The 21208-nt window shown below is 33.4% G+C and overlaps 1 protein-coding gene across 15 annotated transcripts in view; it reads left to right on the top strand.

Annotated features, from left to right (window-relative positions):
* The window catches only part of ANKRD28 (ankyrin repeat domain 28), a 120011-nt gene that overhangs the window by 83277 nt on the left and 15526 nt on the right, over positions 1–21208 (top strand). For all 15 annotated transcript variants that reach the window (XM_025043579.1, XM_015585787.2, XM_025043581.1 and 12 more), the window contains 11 exons: positions 811–893; positions 1858–1921; positions 3360–3428; positions 5506–5646; positions 11123–11234; positions 12180–12206; positions 12630–12704; positions 15548–15749; positions 17631–17718; positions 17967–18084; positions 18650–18869. In XM_025043579.1, coding sequence (XP_024899347.1) covers positions 811–893; positions 1858–1921; positions 3360–3428; positions 5506–5646; positions 11123–11234; positions 12180–12206; positions 12630–12704; positions 15548–15749; positions 17631–17718; positions 17967–18084; positions 18650–18869 — 1199 coding nt within the window. The remainder of the gene's footprint in view (positions 1–810; positions 894–1857; positions 1922–3359; positions 3429–5505; positions 5647–11122; positions 11235–12179; positions 12207–12629; positions 12705–15547; positions 15750–17630; positions 17719–17966; positions 18085–18649; positions 18870–21208) is intronic.

The raw sequence follows: 21208 nt of genomic DNA, 5'->3' as shown, positions 1-21208 counted from the left end.
GAGCTGTCAAAGTAGGCAAGGGCAGTTGAGGATGATATAGAAAGGATTTAGTCCTATTCTGATGGGAAATTAGATGACTTCAGAAGTTTTTTCATGGGGAGAAAGGGGTGTAGGGTTAAAGAAGTACAAATTAGTTGTTGATGGATGGTCACGGGGATGGAGAGCATGGCATAGGGAATGCAGTTAGCATTAATATGTTGGCTAGGTGGAGGGCCAGGGCAGGAAGGGAGCAATTGGGGGTATCATTTTATGAACTATATAGATGTCTAACCAATATACTGTATGCTTGAAACTAATTAAAATAAATTTTCAAAAAAATTCCATATTCTTATTTACAAACAGGTTGCTACCAATTTTTTACTACTGTAAAATTTATAGCAGTGAACATTCTTGAACATTTTGCCTTGTAGTAATGATTCTCAATGATGAGGTGTTGGGGAATACATTTTGTTCCCTGGATTAGAGACATTTTTGGTTGTCATAATTTGGGAGAGGAGGGTGTTACTGGCATGTAGTGTAGGTAGAGCCATGGGCACTGCTGAACATCCTTCATGCACAGGATATCCCCTCCACACACACACACATCAAAGTTCATAATGACAATAGTGGTGAGGTTGAAAACCCTACTCTCTTTGAGGAAAATTGCTGGATAATAAGTTACGCCCACCTTCAACCTTCTGCCAAAATGTTCTACAAAGTGTTACAGATTTTGACTCATCTATCTTTTTACTTTAAGTAGTTTCTTTTAATTTATTTAAATGATTGTAATCTTCTTGTATTATAATGAAGATATTGTTCTGTTTACTTTAGGCGTGGCATACATGGAATGTTCCCCCTCCATCTGGCAGCCTTAAGTGGGTTTTCGGATTGCTGCAGGAAACTTCTTTCTTCTGGTAAGTGGAACCTTCACAGACTGATTCTCTTGTTTTTGTCTCCCCAATCCACCCACCCTCATTTTAATGCAATTTTTTTATCCTGCTCTTTCAAAATTACATATAGATATCTCCAAGCGTGAATCATTTATTAATCTCTCTTACATGATGTTTGGTCCTTTAATTTTAAAATTTGGTTTTCTCTTCTGCTCTGGAAGGGTTTTATTTTTCAATCAGTGATTACCTTCTCTCAGTTGGGGAATGGGACGTGGAATATTTCTAGAGCAGCTTCTGTTTATTGAATGGTAGTCTTGGATTGTCCCTTTAAGTCTAGAAGCAAAATATCTTCATTTGCATGCTTCCTTTTTAAGAGCTGATAGCCATCCTACAATATCTTCTAGGTTTATGAAATTATTTATTTCATATTTAATTACTATTTTAAAATACCATGATCATAGTCTATTTGAGACGAAACAGGATCAATAGCTTTCTGTAAATTTTACTATAAAATCATGGTCCTTATTAAATGCATAGGATTACTAAATATATAAGATTTAATTGATTTTAAATGATATTCTGTTTCTCAGTGTTGAACACATTTTGTATATTAATACTAGTGATTGCCGAAAGAATTATTAATACTTGTGATGGCTGAAAGGAAAACTAGTGAAAATTAACATTGTGAGACACTTCCGAGTTTTTCTTAAATGGTATTTTTTGAGCGAGTTAATTTTGTTTTGAGTTTTTAAGGTGTGTGTTTCCACAAGTATTTACATAGCCATTTATCTATGAAAGAGAATTCTAAAATCTCTTAGCATTAGTAATAATTCACAGATAGCAAAGCACCTATGGCTTTTTAAAAAAAGTGTCATGCCCATTTGTAATTCATAATTTTGTTTGAGATCGGGTTGTGTGACTCTTGACATAATACTTTATATAAAGTAACATATCTACAATATTATATAAGATGTATTCATTCCTATAGGATTTGATGTAGATACCCCAGATGATTTTGGCAGGACCTGTCTACATGCAGCTGCAGCTGGAGGGTATGTTAACTGAATTTTTAGTGTTTTAAGAGAAGGGTAAGCTGGTCATGGCAATTTTTCTCTTATTTTTGTTTCTCTTTATTAGTGCCAAGTGAGCACAAAATAGAAAACAAAACATAACAGGAGTGGTTTGGAAGAAGAAAGTCCAGAGTAGTAGAAATTAATTTTTTAAATCCTCTTCCACCTAAGTCATAAGCTATGAGTGAGAGAGAAAGAACAAACCTACAAAAGGAAGTATGGCTTTAAAAAAAAAAAAAAAAAGTATTGCTTTCTGTAAGAGAAAATCATTCCTGGATTAAAAAAAACATGTATTTCCTCAAATGAGAGCAGTAAAACATGGGGACTGTTCTAAGTAATGTTAATATTCTTTGAGAAGGTGTTTGGGGTTTTTAAATCATGATTTCAGGGGGAAAAAATGTTGGCATCCTCTTTGTGCCTTGCCTCTACTCAGGACTAATATATAGGAATGAAAACGTTGACATTGGAAGATTTTAGACAAAGTTTTAAATATTTCCACTATGAGAAATGAAGCAAGTGGTTTGAACAAACTCCGGCTAAAACTCTTGGTCTTTGAAGCATGCTGCTAATCTAATGCTTCTGGTAATTTAGATCCTACATCTATGATAAGCCATTGAATTCGAGATGACTTATCAAAAGGACGTTTGCCAGAATTTTATTTCTAATAATAATTCCTTAAAAATTACTGGTGATTTCAGAGGACAAGTGTGTTGAACCAAGACTACTACTAGGACAGTCTCATCTGTTGAGATGGATTGTGAACATGTGACTGGGTCCTCTTGTTCTTTCAAAGTCACCAAAGAACCTTCTAATTAAAACCTACCTTTCATGTTACTTGCCTACAAAGAGAAAGACGAGAGACAACATGAATGTCTGATTGCTTGGCAGTTACAGTTTTCATTGTAACATAGTATGTTAATATTCAGGTTTATAAAAATTAAATTACAAAAATACCCATACTCTCCTACAGTTTTAACTAAGGATATATCTAAGTCAGCAATCATGTATAGGAGAAGATAAGAGAAAGCTAACTCGGGAAATTATCTGTTTGTTTTTTTTTTTAACCCATTTTCATTTAATTTAGTATTAAAAACCACTTAAGTTTAAACCATTCAATTATAAGCATGTTGCTCAAAGTTTATTTTAAAGATTCCTAAAAACTCTTTGGTACTCTTTTACAAATGTGAACTTCCTTTTAAATAATGACAACGTGATTCATTTGTTATTTCTTAATCAGCATGCCAATATGTATTTATATTGCTTTTAAATCCAGATAAGATGAATTTTAATATTTTTCATAAAATATAAATCATGTCATTTTATTCTCTTTACTCTCATTTGAAAACATGCTTTTATACTTACTTAAACCTACCAATTTCATTATAAACTACTGACAAGTCTTCTATTTTTCCCTGGATAGGAATTTGGAGTGCCTAAACCTTCTGCTGAATACTGGTGCAGACTTCAACAAAAAGGACAAATTTGGGAGGTAGGGTGTGATAGAGTTCCTCTATAGAGCCTAATTAATGATATTTACTTAATGACCTGCTTGACCCAACTGGCTTCTGAGAATTAACAATTCAGCATGTTTTGCCTTGTGATCATGGTTCATTGAGAGGCCCAAGTAAATCGATGGCTTCCAAATATTCATTCTCACCCGTAATCTTCTTCCACCTGGACCCCTGCCACAGCCCCAAGCTATCAGCCACACTTTACCTTACAAGCCCCTCCAAGCCTCTTGATATTATTCCTCCTCCTCCCATAATTATAGCCATGGAAATATAAAACCCCATGGTACCTTCAAGAAATAAACTCAGAAGACCTAGAACTCAGTAGTACAGTTCTCCTTTCTCCCAAGTCACTCTTTTGTCAGAAACTATAGTGCCCATAGTTGGTTATGGAGCACTAGAAAGAGGGAAGAAATTGGTTACAAATATATATGTAATTTTTTTTTCTCCTTTCCTGTAACTTCCACATACACCTATACACATACCAACACCCCCTGAGTAAGATATGCAGGAAAGCACCTGTGAAATGACAGTCTCTGTGTAGTCAGCCAATCTTCATCCTTACGGTTTAACCCCAGGCCTCATTGTTACTAGCATTTGTGGTAGTAGTACTTAAAGCCACCATTATCTAATAAGTTACTTAGACAAAAAATTGACCCAGAGTTTGTTAAAACCATAGAAGAATGAATTGAAGGCAGTTTGAATTGGTTGGAAAAGTAGAGATGGCAGTATGAGCAAAATTATGTATGTCAAGAGTTTGAGAATTGTATCAAAGTGTATATGACAAGGAAGGGTGGGGATGTCAGAAGGAAGTGTGATTTGGTCAGTGCAGAAGTTAATAGAATTATGTATGGTGGGGAATTAGAAATGCATATAAGAAGAGAAAAAACTACAATCTGATCCCATAATTACTTTGAAGAACAGACTGCTCTCTAAAGCCTGCTAATGGAAGGAACTAATGACCTACAAAATCAAAAATCACTTTGTTTGGCTTTGGCATACAGTATCTTTATAGCCAATTAGCTTTTATAATTATACTTTAATCCATCTTCTCTTAGTTTATTCTTAGTACTTGAAGCATTCTGTACCGCAAATAGCAGAGAGGGCTTTTGAAACATATTCTGAGTTTAGAAGCTTGAAAATAATTCAGGGTTAATGGCATTTTTAAAAGTACTGTATTATACAGTTATCCAATAAACTAAATAATAATGTTTTACTGTCATTTCATTAAGTGAATGTTTTAGAAAAAAAATTATACCATGAAGACTCTGGACTAAATTTTACCTTCACCTTTCTGGGCTTTTTGGTTTTATTTTGTTGTTTTTTATTTAATGAAAAGTCATGAAATCATAGTTTTGTAATCCAGTGACAGGGACTCCTAAATTGTTCCATTTCAATATCTAGTCTTTAGAAATTAATACCTAACTCTTCTGAATAGTGAACAGTCTTCAAAACTGAGCAATTTTTGCTTGAGAAATCTGATCTTACCTTGAAGCTCTATCATATAGTTGATATAACTGAGCATTCTTTTTAATGTTCCTATATTTCTCTTACCTTTTATTCCCTACTAAGATATGAACATAAACTGCTACTCTGTACTGTGGAACATTTTTTCATCAGTTTATATAATGTTTTATTGAATTATATAATGATAATAACCACTACAATGGGAATAAACACTTTAGAATCAAATAGGACTGATTCTCCATAAATAATAACTAATAACTGTTTGTTAGTATAGGATAAGCTTTGTTAAAAGTTTTCAAGTTTCTGACCAGAATACAAAAGGTATCTGTATTTCCCTCAAAACGCTGGAATTGTACTATCTGTCTACATGCAATCATTTAACTGTGTTTGTGATTTCCTATTTTCAGAGGTTCTCTGCCACCTTACTTTTCTCCTTGCTTTCTGTCTAGACCTTCAAAAGACTTAGTTTACAGCAGAAATCAATCTCGAGTATAAATACAGTATTTGTAACTGTGAAGAGTCAAGTATACTCCTGTATACTCCTCTATGTCTTTTCTTTTTCTTTTTCTTACATTAACTTGGGTACAAAAGATCCCCACTGCACTATGCTGCTGCCAACTGCAATTACCAGTGCCTGTTTGCTCTTGTGGGATCAGGAGCAAGTGTGAATGACCTTGATGAAAGAGGATGCACACCCCTGCACTATGCAGCTACATCAGACACAGATGGCAAGTAAGTATCATGTGGTGAGAATGAAGGATTGTCATTCCTATAAACCAGCATCTTCCATATGGATGGCTATTTTTATTGCAAATTTATATTTTCTGTTTGTACTTTTTGTTGTTGATTATCTTTCTCTAAGTCTCATAAATTAATTTCATAATTATTCGTAAATCAAAGTTATTCCTATCTATTTCCATTCAACAACTTTCCTGTTGACTGATCAGGTAGAAGAAAGATAAAGGTCTCTCATTCTCCTTGCCAAAAGCATATCTTAATATCACCTCCAATTTTTTTCCATCTGACTTAAAGGCAGCAGCCTTGCTTATAGGGACAGAGAAAGAAAGAGAAAGAGATACATGCTATCAGAAGACTGGACAGAGATTGGAATATCAGTATCCTTCAGACATAGTTCATATTTGCAAGGGATCTTTGTAAATTGGTATCCAAAAAGGGAGTAATTGAGCTGGCAGAATCTGGCATGTAATTGGTAGTAAATATTGCTTAAATAAGTAAACTGGATAACAGAGTAAGTAAATGTTGGCCAAGAATGACTAAATGAGAACAAAAATGAGAGATGTATAAGTTCATAATTAATATTCACCTAAAGTTGATCAGACCCATTTATAGTGCCTTAACGTATATTGCCTTCTTAAAAGAAAATAAACTCGTTGGAGACAGAGAAGAGATCTTCAGTGTCTGTGGTCAGTAAAGAGTGAAAATACCCTTAGGAAAAACAAATAATGATTTCTGGGGAAAGATTTTATAAAATATACTTCAAGGAAATTGCAATTAAGATAGAACTATTTGTTTGTCTTTAATATTTACTTTTGCCCTCAAAATAAAAAGCATAATACAGTACCTCAACATATATTGCATTCTTGAAAGAAAATAAACTCATTGGAGACAGAGAAGAGATTTGCAGTGTCTGTGATATGTAACACTTTGTTGTGTTGGATTATTTGCTAAAATTCTAATGTTGACGGCACTAGTAAAATGTATTTTCTGTTGTTGGTAGGAATATATCACTTTATATAATTTCATATATACCAGGAGATTTAGATAAAGATAGAGTTTGGGAGAAGCTAAATTATTTGAAGTATGTTTTTTAAAAAGTCTGTGATATAAGAGTTTATAAATCAGAAAATATTTTTATAAACTTGGGTAAGTAGATTATCTTCTGATTTATAAATTTTGTAAATTCAGGATTTTATTTCTAGATTGTTTTACTTAAATAGGTTATACCTAAATGACTATTGTCACCATTGATAGTCTTTTATCACTATTCCCACAGGCTAGATATTGGGTGTTGCCCAGCATGATCTACATAAACTTCACTGAGAGATCTCTTTCACTCACACTCACACCCACACACAATCCTATGGGTGGTCTGCCCTTAGACAATTACATTAAATGTGAATTCTTATGCAAAAACAAAAGAATAACAATGTTCAACCCATACTGTTTGAGATTTGTGGTTTTCTTTTAAGCCAGTCTACTTTTTCTATTGACGTATACTGGTACTAAAGTGAATCATATCCTTAGTTTTCTCACTTAATATAACGTTTTGAGCAATAAGTTAGTGATATTTATTGTTTAAACACTTAATTCTCAGTATTTACACCAAGCAGCCTGATGTACTAGATAGAACATGAGCTTTGGGATCCGAAAGACCCAGTTAAATTTGGGGGTGTCCATATTATACCTCTTTGAGCCTGAGCAAGTAATTGCTAAGCAAAAACTGCTTTATCTATAAAATTAGAATGAAACCTACTTCTTAGAATTGTGAAGAACACTAAATGAGATTACTTATATAAAGAATCTAACACTGTTTCTTGGAGCCTCTGTTTCTTATCTTTAAAGTATCAGTATCCCAGAAGTCCTGTCTAATGCCATCATTTATTAACTCAGTGATGTGTTCCCTGGGAACCTTATGGAAGCTATAAGCCCCAGTAATTATTTTAGGATACCATCCTTTCAATAAGTGATTATTTCAGAGGCTTAAATAGCATTAAACATTGATTTATTTTTCTAAATTCCAAGGATTTAATCCCAGGAATAGGTTGGGTAATAAGAGAATCTGACATAATGAATTCATACTTTTCCAAAGTAAGAGTGAAATGTTTTCTAAATGAGGAAATAAGCTCCCCATGGCTTCAAATTGCTATTATTCAGTAATGTGTGTTTGTGAGGTTTTTTTTTTTTTTTTTCATGATTGTTTACTAATTTCCTGTGAGCATCCCAAGGGAAAGTTGTTTGTATTTTGGAATGTGTCCCTCACAGTCTAAACAAAGTTAAAAACCTAATATATGACTTTCTGTGACCTTTTCTATATTCATATAATTATATGTAAATGCTTATGATATATGTCACTGAGATCTACCTTTTTTGGTAATAGTTGGCATTTTTCACAAAAATGGGATTGTATTTTGACTTCTAATAGCGTTGTTTATTTTTGTCTGTTTTGAACTTTATATAAATGGAATCATAAAGTTTAGAAGTTTTATAATCCTTTGATATGTTCCTAAGTATTTGATATTTTTATTGCCAGAATAAATGATCTTTAAATTTTTGTTTGTTGTGGTATAGAGAAATATATTTAACTTTTGTATAATACTTTATATTCAGCAGCCTTGTTAAACTGATTTTGTCTAGGTATAAAATACAACATTGAGATTGATACTGGCTCTGCTACTTATGGGACCTGGGGTGAGCTACTTAACCTCTCAGTGCCTGGTTTTCCTGTGAAATGGGAATAATAGTCTGGTCTAAAATCATATGGCCTATGACGTATAAAATATCTGAGTTGCTTAAAATAGTATCTGACACACAATCTCCTGTAAGGAATAATTTTTTTAAGCCATGCCGTGTGTGTGTGTGTCTGTGTGAGAACAGACACTGTTGTACACCAAGATGGAGAGAGTGGAGGAAGGAGGGCCTCTGGTGAAAATGCCATATCCGCTGCCCTTGGCTGAGTGGTCCTGACGCATGGGTTTGAATCATTCTGAACTTGTACTAGAACCCAAAGTGTTTAAAAGTTCGTGAGTGGTAGGGGAAGAGTAGGAGAAATTTACATAGGGTGAAATGCACTCTGATTTAAATATGTGCTTAATTGGGATAAGAATACTTAATTTGATGTATTAAATGAAAATAACAATATATTAATAGTATAGTTTATTACTAACTTAGCTATTTAGCCATTAATATTCTTCCAGATTTTGCGTACCTAGTTTATTTTAGGGAAAAGAGAAATTTTAGAAAATCTTCCTTTCATAATTTTCTGAGTTTTCTAATATGGGCATATGCTAACGTACAGTCAGGAAAAAAAATTAGAATAGACTATCTCCCCTCCACTTTCTATGCAAATTAAAAGTAAGGTCAGGATTTTTAAGATCAAGTAATTTTGTGAGTCAGTATTTTATAAGCACCTAGGGTAGGATATCACTCTAACTCATTAACTCCTGTTGTAAAGTGTTTGGTAGTATGGTAAGAACACTGGAGAAAAGAAGGCCTGAGGTCTAAAGCTTTGCCATATTCTAGCCAAAAGATTTGGAACAAGTCATTTAATTTTTCTCAATGTCAGTAATTTTTTCATTTGTTACAGATAATGCTTATCTCACAAAGTAGTTATGAAAATTCATATTACCAGAATCTAAAACACTTAACCAGTAGAAGGAATTTTATCACTGTAAATCATCTGTTAGTATTTGTTATAGACCAATCATCTGAGTAACAGGAATGTAAAAAAATTAAATAATGTGACTGCTAAAAAAACTACTGCCTGTATAAGAGTTAAATTATTTCAGATCATCCAATGCTGTATACTTGGAACTAGTCACTGTAAATAAGGCTTTGAGACATGCTCTCCTACTTCAAAAAGTAAACATGGACTTGCCTACTTGTTTTGCTTTCCTTAAATAAATCTTTTTTTCAGTACTCATGTATCAGCAAGTTATCTTAAAATAGTTCCATGGATAGAATCTGTTTTGTATTCAGGTCTTCGTAAGGAGAACTATTTCTGTTTTATCACTTGCATCTAGACAAATTGATTAAAGATAAAAAGATATTCCCTTGAGTGAAATGTTTGGCCTGTAAAGCAATGAGACTGTCCTCCAGCCCTGCAGGTCTTTTCTCCATCCCATTGAGCATTGACTTCTGAGTTGGGCACCTAGGATAACTGTATACAGAGTTTACACAGAGCTTCAGGTGCCCTCAAGAGCTAGTTTATGAACACCAAAAAACACCAGTCTTGTTACTTTAGAGTCAGATTTGGGTTTTGGGGTTTTTTTTAATCGTAGTGATACCCAATTCACCATGTTTGTCTAATAGTTTTAGTTATACATAAATACCAAAATCCCACTTAAAAGAGTGAACATTTACTACCATTGTAATATAGATTCTGTAAGTAATTCTTAAGAAATCTAAAGAATTTAAAGCAATTTAGCATTAAAGAATAAGGGCTGGCATTGAAAAGGATGGTCCTCATATATATATATGATAGTTACTGAAAATTACATTGCTTCAGAGTTCCTTTTTATTTGTCTATATATAACTTCAGTATGCTTTTGGAAACTTGAATTTTTAACAAGAAGTATTTGATTGTAGATTTTCCTCCTAGTAGTAGAATTCATATTTAGTTAGGCATATTGCAATATTAGACAAATTATCACTGAATAATTATGGACTTATAATTTGAGCAATAGAATTTAGATTATTTAGTTGGATTCCTACATCCATATATCAAATGAATAAACAATCTATTTCACTATAAAGATGAAATGATGAAAAGTTTGAGCTGGTATCAAACTAGTTCTAAAAAACAAATCTTAATTTCTAATGTAGTACTCTTTTTTTTTTTTTGCTACAGTAACAATAAAATTTACTAAAATTATAACAACTTATGAACCGTTTAAAATTATTTTCTAGCACAGGAATGAAATGTTCTCCCATGAGAAGGTCTTTCTTATTACCTACATACCACTTTTATACTGTTTACACACTTCTCAATCTTCTAATTCATTGAATTCTGACTTTGGTTTTGTGAGATTTTTTTTTTTTTTTTTTTTTTGGCATCCTTTTTTTGAGCTTCCCGATGAGATATACTTACTTGCTATGTGTTCCAGATAGATGAGCAGTAATATTTGCCAGTGTCGAATGCTCACCACCACTAAGAGTTTAATCCTCTCAGACATTGAGTGGAGTAGGTAGTCCCATAGATAGTAACTATAAAAAACAGCCCTCAGGTAAGCTTGCTTACAGATTTTGGAGGTGTTACTTTCTTAGAATGAAGATGATTCCCTTAAGAACATTTTGTTTGTATTTTTATGATGTTTAACAGTCAGTGTCATGTAAACGACTATATAATATAGGTATATTTATGATTTTACATTACTCAGTGTAAGAAAACTCATTTTTTATTTTCAGTCTCTCTTTACCAGTGGTTAAAATGGAGGATTTAGAATTTTGAATATGTTGTTACTATATATAGGTGCCTGGAATACTTACTAAGAAATGATGCAAATCCAGGGATCCGGGACAAGCAAGGATACAATGCAGTACATTATTCAGCTGCTTATGGCCACCGTCTATGTCTTCAGCTGGTAAGATTCCTGAATTCTTGTGGGAGGATTAATATGAGTTTATATTCTAATAATTTAATTAAAATGAGATTAAACAAATCAATCTAACAGTGTGCTTTTTAACATTTTTAGAATCTGTATACCTTTCAAATTCATACTTGCCTCAGTAAGATATCTCATTCTCTTCTCTTTCAAAAAGAAAGGAGAAAAGAGAAAATTAAATCTCTGGAGAGGGCTACTTATGTCCTTCTCTTATATTTACCTCATGTCTATATAGCATTAACTCCTCTTCCCCTCTAAATAAACGTTTCCCAGAAATTTCTAAAGAAATGTAACCATGTCTTACATCAGAAATAAATGTCCTTGTGAGAGGAATGTTCCCCCAATACATTTAGTGAATTCTGAAAGGCCCATTATTTTATCAGTCTCTCCTGATAAGAGAGACTTTACTTCTGCAAAGGAACTTTTTGTTTCAACTTTAATCTCATTCTTGAACATACACCCCACTTTGCCAAACCAGAGGGAAAATGGGGACAAGTTAAAAGATTCTCAAGTATGTAACAGATGCTTCAAGTTAAAAGTTTTTTTATTTAGACTTACCTTATAAATTAAATTAAACATTCCTTCTCTTCGAGGGGAAATAAAATTCAAGGAGAGTGCATATAAAAGAAATAAAAAAGAGGTTGGCATGTTTGGCATGTTGAATATAGCATTTATAATCCTGCTACAGAAATAACAAATATTTCCTTAGATGATTATGGTATTTTTAAATTTTTGGGACTCATGTATATAGGTTTATGGTCTGTGATATTATATATTGGTTATTTAATTTTGAAGGCAGAGGAAATACAGATTTAGAATAGAATTTAACAAAGTCCAGTGTAAATAGGATCCCATAGTTAACATTTACCTTTTTTATATATGTGACTACTTCCTAAACTATTTCAATTTTAAATTTTATTTCAGATTGCAAGTGAAACTCCTTTAGATGTTGTAAGTATCAGACACCAACACGCACACGCTACTATTTGTACTGTCCTAATTATTTTCTTTCACTAGAGCTGAAGCCTGTTTTTCACATTCCTGGGAACAAAGATAGTGACAGAAATCGTGTATGCAGAGGGTGGGGAGGTTCTTATTTGATGGTAATTAAATAACATTTCCTCAAGCTCTTAGTTTATAGCCCTCCCTCAAAACTCTTAGTCTGTGGTCTTCACCACCTTTCAGGATGATCTGTTCTATAAGCTTGCTGAATTTAGTTTTCATAATATGATGGTGTGCAATTTTTAAATTAATAGTCAAGTATCAGTGTATACTCTAAAATGGATTTTAACCTAGAGGAAAGGGAGTGGGAATAACTGCTATACTATACGTAAAAGTATCATTTCTAACATTTAAAATGCTTTTCTTTCTCAGTTAATGGAAACCTCGGGAACAGACATGCTGAGTGATTCAGACAATAGAGCAACAATAAGCCCTTTACACTTGGCTGTGAGTACTGACTTCACAGCCAACTTGTTGGCTGGTTCACTGAAAATATATCTGTTTGTGTTGACTCAAACTAGCAAACTAGTACCCAGAACTTTTGATCTATGTAATGATGATCATGGAATTAAAACTTTTAGAACTTTCTTCAGAGAATTCTTGAATGCACTTTTATGTTTTATTTTGTTTTTGTTTGTTTTTCTGGGCTTCCCCCCAAGGCCTGCCTATTCTAAGGGAGAGACTATACCTGTGACGTGAATCTTAAAATGCACTGCCATTTAAAAACAAACAAAGAAAAAAAATTAAAATAAAAAAATTAAAAAGATGCATTGCCATAGTGGAATAGTTTCTGACTTGCTAAGCACATAGTATAAGAACTATAATTTCTATAATATTTCTACAACTTTTTTCTTATTTTGTGATCTTGGTGTGCTAACTAGGTAGATGTGTATTGTTCACTGGTCCTTCAGTTTTTCATGTTATAGGACTTGGCTACATGATCTACATGTCCCTTCTAGCTTAAGACACTTCTGAATTTCTCCTCTTACTGTCAGTCACTGAGAAGAGGAAGTTAAGAGAGAGCATGACAGTCCATTACAGCAAATATGGTAATGAATTACCTTAGGAAATTTCAAGCAGAAGGAAGAACTTATTTTTGAAACAAAGCATGTTACAGTTGGAGGAGGGGGCAGCTTTGAAAATCAGGAAACTTAGGTATTGTCACTAGCTATTCATGTGACCTGATTTTAAGTACAGTAAAATGCTCATAGGGCTGTATACTAAGTTAATATGGATCACTACAAGTTCAGTGATCCATTTAATTTTTCATCTCATAGACTGTTATTTTTTTATCTTAATATTCTCTTTGCATATTTTCTACCAGACACATGTACATTGACTTTTCTGCTTTCTCTTTCTGCCGCTGTCTTCCCACTAGTACTTCCTAACATGTTCTAAATAATTAAGAAGGCATGCTGAAGCTTCCTGCTTCCTTGCCCTTTGGGCCTTTGGAAATATTATCTACTCTCCCAGGCTTGCATAACAAATAAGTCATCTAAAAGAACAGAGACAGCCGTTGACTGTTGGTTGCAAGAAATGATGTCTGAGCAGATGACTGGGCAATTCTTATATCATCATCATCATTTTTTAAATCATAGCATTATCATTACTGAGCACTTCCTAGATGCCAGACTAATCTCTCTGCCAAGTTTTTGACTAGGTTATAGTTTTTTAACTAGTTTTTTACTTCATGGCTATTGTGAACAGTGCTGCTATGAAGGTAAGTGTGCCGAATAGTGCTTTTTAGCTGAAATGGAAGCAATTTCATAATTTAATAATTAGGCTCAATCAAATGCAATTATACCACCACTTTTGCATTTTGTGTCTATTTCTAGGAGATTTTCAGAAATTAACTTGAAGTGATTTTTTTGTTTCCAAACTCTTCCAATCCAGGACAGCTTGGTGCAGTGAAAACACACTGGCTTAAGGCTTAAGGAAACTAATCTTGCTTCCTGTCTTGGTACATAGTAGGCATAGGAGTTCCTTGTCTCACTCATATGCAAGGACGTCATGAGGGGAAGACCCCGTGGCAAATCTACATGACTCCTAGTCATCTTGATTTTTTCTCTTCTTTTTCTATCTTCTGCATATAGTGTATTTCTCAAAGTTCATTTTTTTAGTAGCATGATTTCACTGACCTGGTATAGAGGAACAAGATTAGGTGTGATCATAGGACAGTAGGGTTCAATGGTCTTTTTTCACTTCCATCTTTGAGATAGTCAAGCTTATTGGTAGTCACAACCGCCGAAGAGATCAGTAAGGCCTAGGGCAACTTTACTTCTTGCTGTTAGCTTTGACATTTTCCACAAGAAATGGCTTTCCGGTCCTTCAATGCATTGTGGGGCCTTCATCTAGCTAAGTATCTTTTTTCAGATTAGGAGCAAGTGAGATTTGGTTCAAGTATGGTAGAATTTTACATTTTTCAATTCCCAGTGAAAAGTTCAGATGTGATAATTTAGCAGCCTGCTAAACTATAGGTCTAAATGGTTATCAGAAAATGACTTGTGAAAGCCCCTTATTTATAAAGTGGCAGTATGAGTGAACTAGAGAGAACATTCCTTTCTTTGCTGGTACTGTGCCTTGTTATTGCTTTATGTCCTACTCAGCATGTAATCTAGTGAGAAAAATAGATGTTCAGTTGACATGTTGATTTTTTTGAAATTAATTATCTGAAAAGCCCTTTTATCAGACTGTATAAAGAAGGGGGCTTCTGTCTGACAAATTGTTAAATCTCTTTGCTCTTTGTATCTCTAGGACAATGTCTGGCTCATGGCAGTTATTCAGGCAGGACTCAGTTTTAAGTATTTTTAATGCTAAAAGAAATGTTTACTTTTGAAATGGCATATTACAGGATAGAGATAGTCATTTTAATTTGAGAAATCAAAAAACTCAAGTTCTAGCTTAACTTCAGTTGCTGGCTGTCTCTATAATTTAAGTATAGTAAAATTTTATCAGGGAGTTCTAATGGAGCACTGAACTGTGATTGAAAACACAGGCTTTGGAATCATAGACTTAGAATGAAACCTTTAGTTGAATTTGTGTCACATATTCATTGAATGTCTGCCATGAACCAGACATTGTACACTCATGAAAAGATCACATGTCATTTAAACTTTTATTATTTGCAGAATACCAGCTCCTTAACGTTCTGAATTCTCAGTACGGAAATTTTAGATTATATCAAATATAATATAAAGACGAATTTGTTCAATTCCTTTATGTTTTCTAAGTTATCTGGGAAGTCAATCTAAATAAGTATTTTTTTAATTTACATTTTTATTTATTCCTAGGCCTATCATGGTCACCATCAAGCACTGGAAGTGTTGGTACAGTCTTTGTTAGATCTTGATGTGAGAAATAATAGTGGAAGAACACCCTTAGATCTTGCAGCATTTAAGGGCCATGTTGAGTGTGTGGATGTACTCATTAATCAGGGAGCCTCAATCTTAGTAAAAGATTATATTTTGAAGAGAACACCTATACATGCGGCAGGTATGTCAAGTATTATGCATGATTTTACTTACCACTTTCCATCTAATACCCTTCTTTTTCAATTTCAATTCTTTTTCAGTTGGACTCTTCTGTTTTGTCTTTTTGTCCCTTTCTCCCCCCTAGTACTTTCTACCATATTCTAAATGGTAAAATCATTATTTACCTTAGAAATTGGATTTATGTAGGTCTGGCTTCTGAAGTACTTTATCAGCAAAATAATGCAATATTTTTTATTTCTTTTTGATGGAAGTTTTTTTAGATAGGTGCGTGCTTTCGTATAAAAATTAATGAACATTTTGACTAACTGTACCAGGGTACTGCATTAAATTTTTTTTTTTAACAAGAGTTATAAAGCGCTGACTTTATTCAAGAACTACTCCATGATACGGTTTTATGATGTTGCAAAAGTGTGAAAATGCAAAAGCATGTAACCATGTCATTGTGATGACTTGGTACCATCTGTGTATAGCTAGCAATACAGATTCACAACTCTCTACGTGAATTACTACAAGACAGTGTTCATGTTAAATAACCAAAGAGGTACATTTGATGAAATCTTAGCCCAGTATTTTTCTCATCCCCAATAGGCCATCTTTATATGATTAGATTCATTTCACTTAGGCCGTTTTTACAGAGCGATTTTTAAGGACATAGTTGAATATAGGTCTTGCACTTTGCTTCTAGTTTTTTGGGAAACTTGCATTTTAGAAGACTATAGATAAGTAACACCCACTGTTACTCCAGAACAGCCTTTTAGAAACTGTCAGATATTCAAGCAGGGCTCAAAGACAATTTTAATAATGGATTAAAACTCCTAATAAATATATGAATACAAACTGCTGTATGGTAAAAATAAGAGGTCCAAATGGTATCATTTTGTATTCTGAAAAAGAGTAAGGTTATATATCATTATGGAACTTGAAAATTTTTAAGTACAAATCATTTGCAGAGTTAATTAAAGCTCTCATGGAGTGTTCATATTCTTAATAGATGAATATTGATTCAAGACACTTACCGTCCCTCAGAACGGGCTAACCGATGCCATATGCTCTGTAAGTCCTAGCCACTTGAAGAGCTACAGGTTACTGTTAACGCCTGCCTAGTCGATAGAAGCAAGCCTTATTTCTATAGATGTCTTTCAAATTTGGAGATCTACTAGGGAGCATCTTACTAGTAAGTAATGAAAAGGACACTGAGAATTTTTTTTTTTGGAAGCAAATCGGTATTATAGTATGCAACTGAAAGATGGCTTAAGTGACAGAGATGTAGTCTCTCACATTAAATGTGAGAGATAGAGTTGATTCAAGGGTGATTGATTCAGCAATGGCGTCAGAACTCTGAAAGATTCTCGTCTTTGCACTCATGTCACAGAATGGCTGCCGCTGCTCTACAGGATTAAATATGAAATGAGGAAAAAAGTAGGACTTTGCATTATCAGGGATAAAACTATTTCCCAGAAGCCCTCCAGACTTCTTGATATCTCAGTGGTCAAAACTGGGCCAGTGCTCATTTTGAGACCAATCACTGGCAAAGAAGAATGGAGATGTGATTGGCTTCATCTAATCATGATTTCTTCCCTTGGTGGAGCAGGCCACCCTCCCTGACCACATTGTTACCACAAGAGAACTAAGTAAAATTAGCATTTTATTAGCAGTGCAGATGATGAGGCATGGCTATGGCTGTGATTTACCATGAGAGATTCGTATCTTGGTTGGTTTAATCAACAACAGCAATAGAAACCTTTTTTTTATCTGTATATATTTTTCTTTCTTTCCTATTAAATTCAATAACGCTATCTCAAAATTATATGTAGGAAATGTACTCTAAGATGGACATTTTCTATTATATATATTACTGAGATTTTTAAATATCACTTTACAGCAACAAATGGTCATTCAGAATGCTTACGACTACTAATAGGAAATGCAGAACCACAGAATGCTGTAGATATTCAAGATGGAAATGGACAGTAAGTCTTAATAATTTTTAAATTATTTTTAGGATATTTGTTAATCTTTATGCTTTTGCCCCTATTATAGTAAGTCTGTCATATTATTTAACTGAGTAACATCAAATATAATTTTTTAAAATTTAAGTGTACTTTAAGTTGCATCACAAATAGGCATGTTTAGAAAACAGGCCACCATAGTGACTAATTATTTTTCATGGAGCAGAGTCGTAAATGATAACACTGAATCTATTCCTATTGTTGCTCAGGACTCCTCTGATGCTGTCTGTTCTCAACGGGCACACAGACTGTGTTTATTCACTGCTAAACAAAGGAGCAAATGTAGATGCCAAAGATAGATGGGGAAGGACAGCATTGCATAGAGGGGTAAGCAAAAATATTCCCACTTCCTTTCAAAAAGTTTTTATGACCTCATTTTACCTAAAACAACTAGGCTATTTTATTTTTCTTCATTAAATTTTACCAAATAATCTTTGCCATTTCTTTCAGTATCTTAGTTTTTGAATGCTAATCTTAATCAACTACAAAACACAACTTAATTCTAGGAACAGAATTGTAAACCATAAAACCTTAGGGGATTGTAAACCATAAAACCTTGAGTAGAGTTAACGTCAGTTTACTTTTTTATATTACCAAAACTATTTTCTTACACATTTTTGTCTTTTTCACCTTTGAAATATCATTATTTCCATTGAATTATAAGTTCCTCTATTCCTGTTTTTCATACTACTTATATTTTGACAAAGTTACTGCCTTAACTGAATCTTAAAGTCACTTCCAATAAAACCACTGAATTACTCAAAAATGATAAATGCTTTGATTGACAAACGGATATAGGGAATATGGACTTTAAAAGTTTTGAATTGGCTATAATTGATATGTAGTGCCCAACATAATATATTCAACTACATTCAAATAATTTTTCTTCCAGGCAGTTACAGGCCATGAAGAATGTGTAGATGCATTACTTCAACATGGTGCTAAGTGCTTATTTCGGGATAGCAGGGGCCGGACACCTATACACTTGTCAGCTGCCTGTGGACACATTGGTGTTCTTGGAGCCCTTTTGCAGTCAGCAGCATCTGTGGATGCAAATCCAGCCATAACAGACAATCATGGATATACAGCACTTCACTGGGCTTGCTATAACGGTTAAGTATACAGATACAAATTTACATTAAATGCCTATTATGTACCAAGCAGGGACAACTAACTACAACACATTTCGATATGCATAAGAATGACATATTTATAAAGCAGACTTAAAGTTCAAAATTAGTAGGAAGCCTGGGAATAATCTACTGTGTAGTCACAGCTTACTTCTATTCCTTGTTGTGCTAAAGCTGACTCTGGCTGTCAAAGATGTTTTCAGAAAAGCTATCACTAAATTTGAAATTTTTCTTAGACCTTTGCTTAAACAATTTTGTGTTTTAAGTTACTTTTATAACATTGCCAATGTCTTTTATATAGTATGCTTGTATTTTGATTATATTCTTTTACTTTCTGAGTGTACTTGTTTTAGGAGAAAAGTGACAAAGGTAGAAGAAACAATGAAAAGGCATCATATTCTAAACCAAAATCTGTATATATTTTCTAAACATATTGCAAGATAAGATTCTTATGTCAACAGTAACATGTACGCTCAACATTTTAAGGGAATAAAATCCTGTCAGACTATAGAAATAGAAACTTCAGAAACTTAGAAACTTTCATGGTTAAGTTAACTTTGCTGCATGATTAAAACAGACTAACTTTTAGCTTCTCAGAGGCTCACAGTCACAGTCCTTTTACAAGTTGGCTCATTAAAAGTTCTCAGAGAAGTATAAAGCTAAAGTATAGATGTTTAAAATGGACTTTGGCTTATGAGTTTCACTAATTAAAATAATTTAAGTAGCGAAGAATGTTGAGATGTATTAATTTTTTCCTGTGGAGGACCAAGATTTGGTCATCTTAGAAAACACATACGTTATGTACAGTATAAACATCAGTCCTGTCAAAATTTCGGCTTAGGGTTTTAGGGACATGAAGGGTATTTTTGTTTTGAATTTCAGTGTAGCATTCATAGTAAAGTTAGTTGTGAGAGTAAATCTATAAAACTAGTTCACAATTCTAATAACTTTCCCTCAAAAGGTAGAGAAAATATAAATTACCTCTTTATATAAATATCTACTGGCTTAAAATAAGTGTAATATCTGTTCTAAAATTCACCTGATTGCCTTAACTTACTGGAAGTTGAAGTTTCTACCTTTCTATAATATATTGTTTCGTTGTTCTTTCACTGGGAACCATTTTGACAAATAATGTTGATTTATGATGAAAAAGGAAAAATCTGAATCTTGCAAAATTAAAGTTTAAGTGTTTTCATAAGTACTTTCTAGATATAATATTTTGATTTTCATATTAATTCTTATGTGAGAGTTCTGTTCTTTTGCTGAGGTTTTGGTCTCTTCCTAAGGACTGCTCTGTGATTACTATTAGTTATCCTTCAATTCCGAATACTGATGGCACCATAAGAAATTGAATAGTTAAACGAATTGCTAATTCAAAAATTTAGCTTTTTACTGCCTCAGATCCTTAGCCAGAACAGTCTTGAAAACTATAAAACCTTTGGATTTTAACTTCTCTTTTCTCTTTTCAATTCACTAAAGTTAGTATTAAATGAGTAGTGAAGTGGCAAAAGATTAGTCCTAAGTCAAAAAGGATACTATATTTTGCCACTGAAATTTGGTTTGTTTTTAAAATGTAGCTTGACATTTTAAAAACAAATGAAAATATAATAGAAAAACATCCACAGATATGAATTTTGTTTATTTGAGAAATCAGTGAGATAAAACTATCTTTTTAATTTCTTATTATGAGATTGGTTAACAAAATCCACAAGTTTCCAGTGTATAATTCAACAGTAAGGCATATATATATTGCATTGTGTGTTCACCAACCACAGTTAGATTTCTTTCTGTCACCACATATTTGACCCCTTTTATCCCATCTACCTTCCCCCACCCTCTGGTAACCACTAGTCTATTGTCCATGTCCATGAATCTCTGTTTGTCCTTTTTGTTTGTTGCTTTTAGGTTTATATCCCACCTATAAGTGATGTCATGTGGTTTTCAGATTTTCTGTGTGGCTTATTTCACTTAGGATGATTATCTCGCGGTCCATCCATGCTGTCACAAATGACAGTATTTCATCTCTTACAGCTGAGTAACATTCTATTGTATTTATGTACCACATCTTCTTTATCCAATCATCTATTGAGGGACACTTTGGTTGTTTCCATGTCCTGGCCACTGTGAATAACGCTGCAATGAACATTGGTATGGAAATATCTTTTCGGATATATGTTTTCAAGTCTTTGGGGTAAATACCCAGTAGAGGGATTGCTGGATCGTATGGTAGATCAATTCTTAGTTTTTTGAGGAACCTCCATACTGTTTTCCATAGTGACTATACCAATTTGCAATCCCACCAGCAGTGTATGAGGGTTCCT

The sequence above is a fragment of the Pteropus alecto genome, unplaced genomic scaffold, assembly GCF_000325575.1.
Source record: "Pteropus alecto unplaced genomic scaffold, ASM32557v1 scaffold92, whole genome shotgun sequence".
In the NCBI taxonomy this organism is placed as follows: domain Eukaryota; kingdom Metazoa; phylum Chordata; class Mammalia; order Chiroptera; family Pteropodidae; genus Pteropus; species Pteropus alecto.
This window is presented reverse-complemented; position numbering and strand designations above follow the sequence as displayed.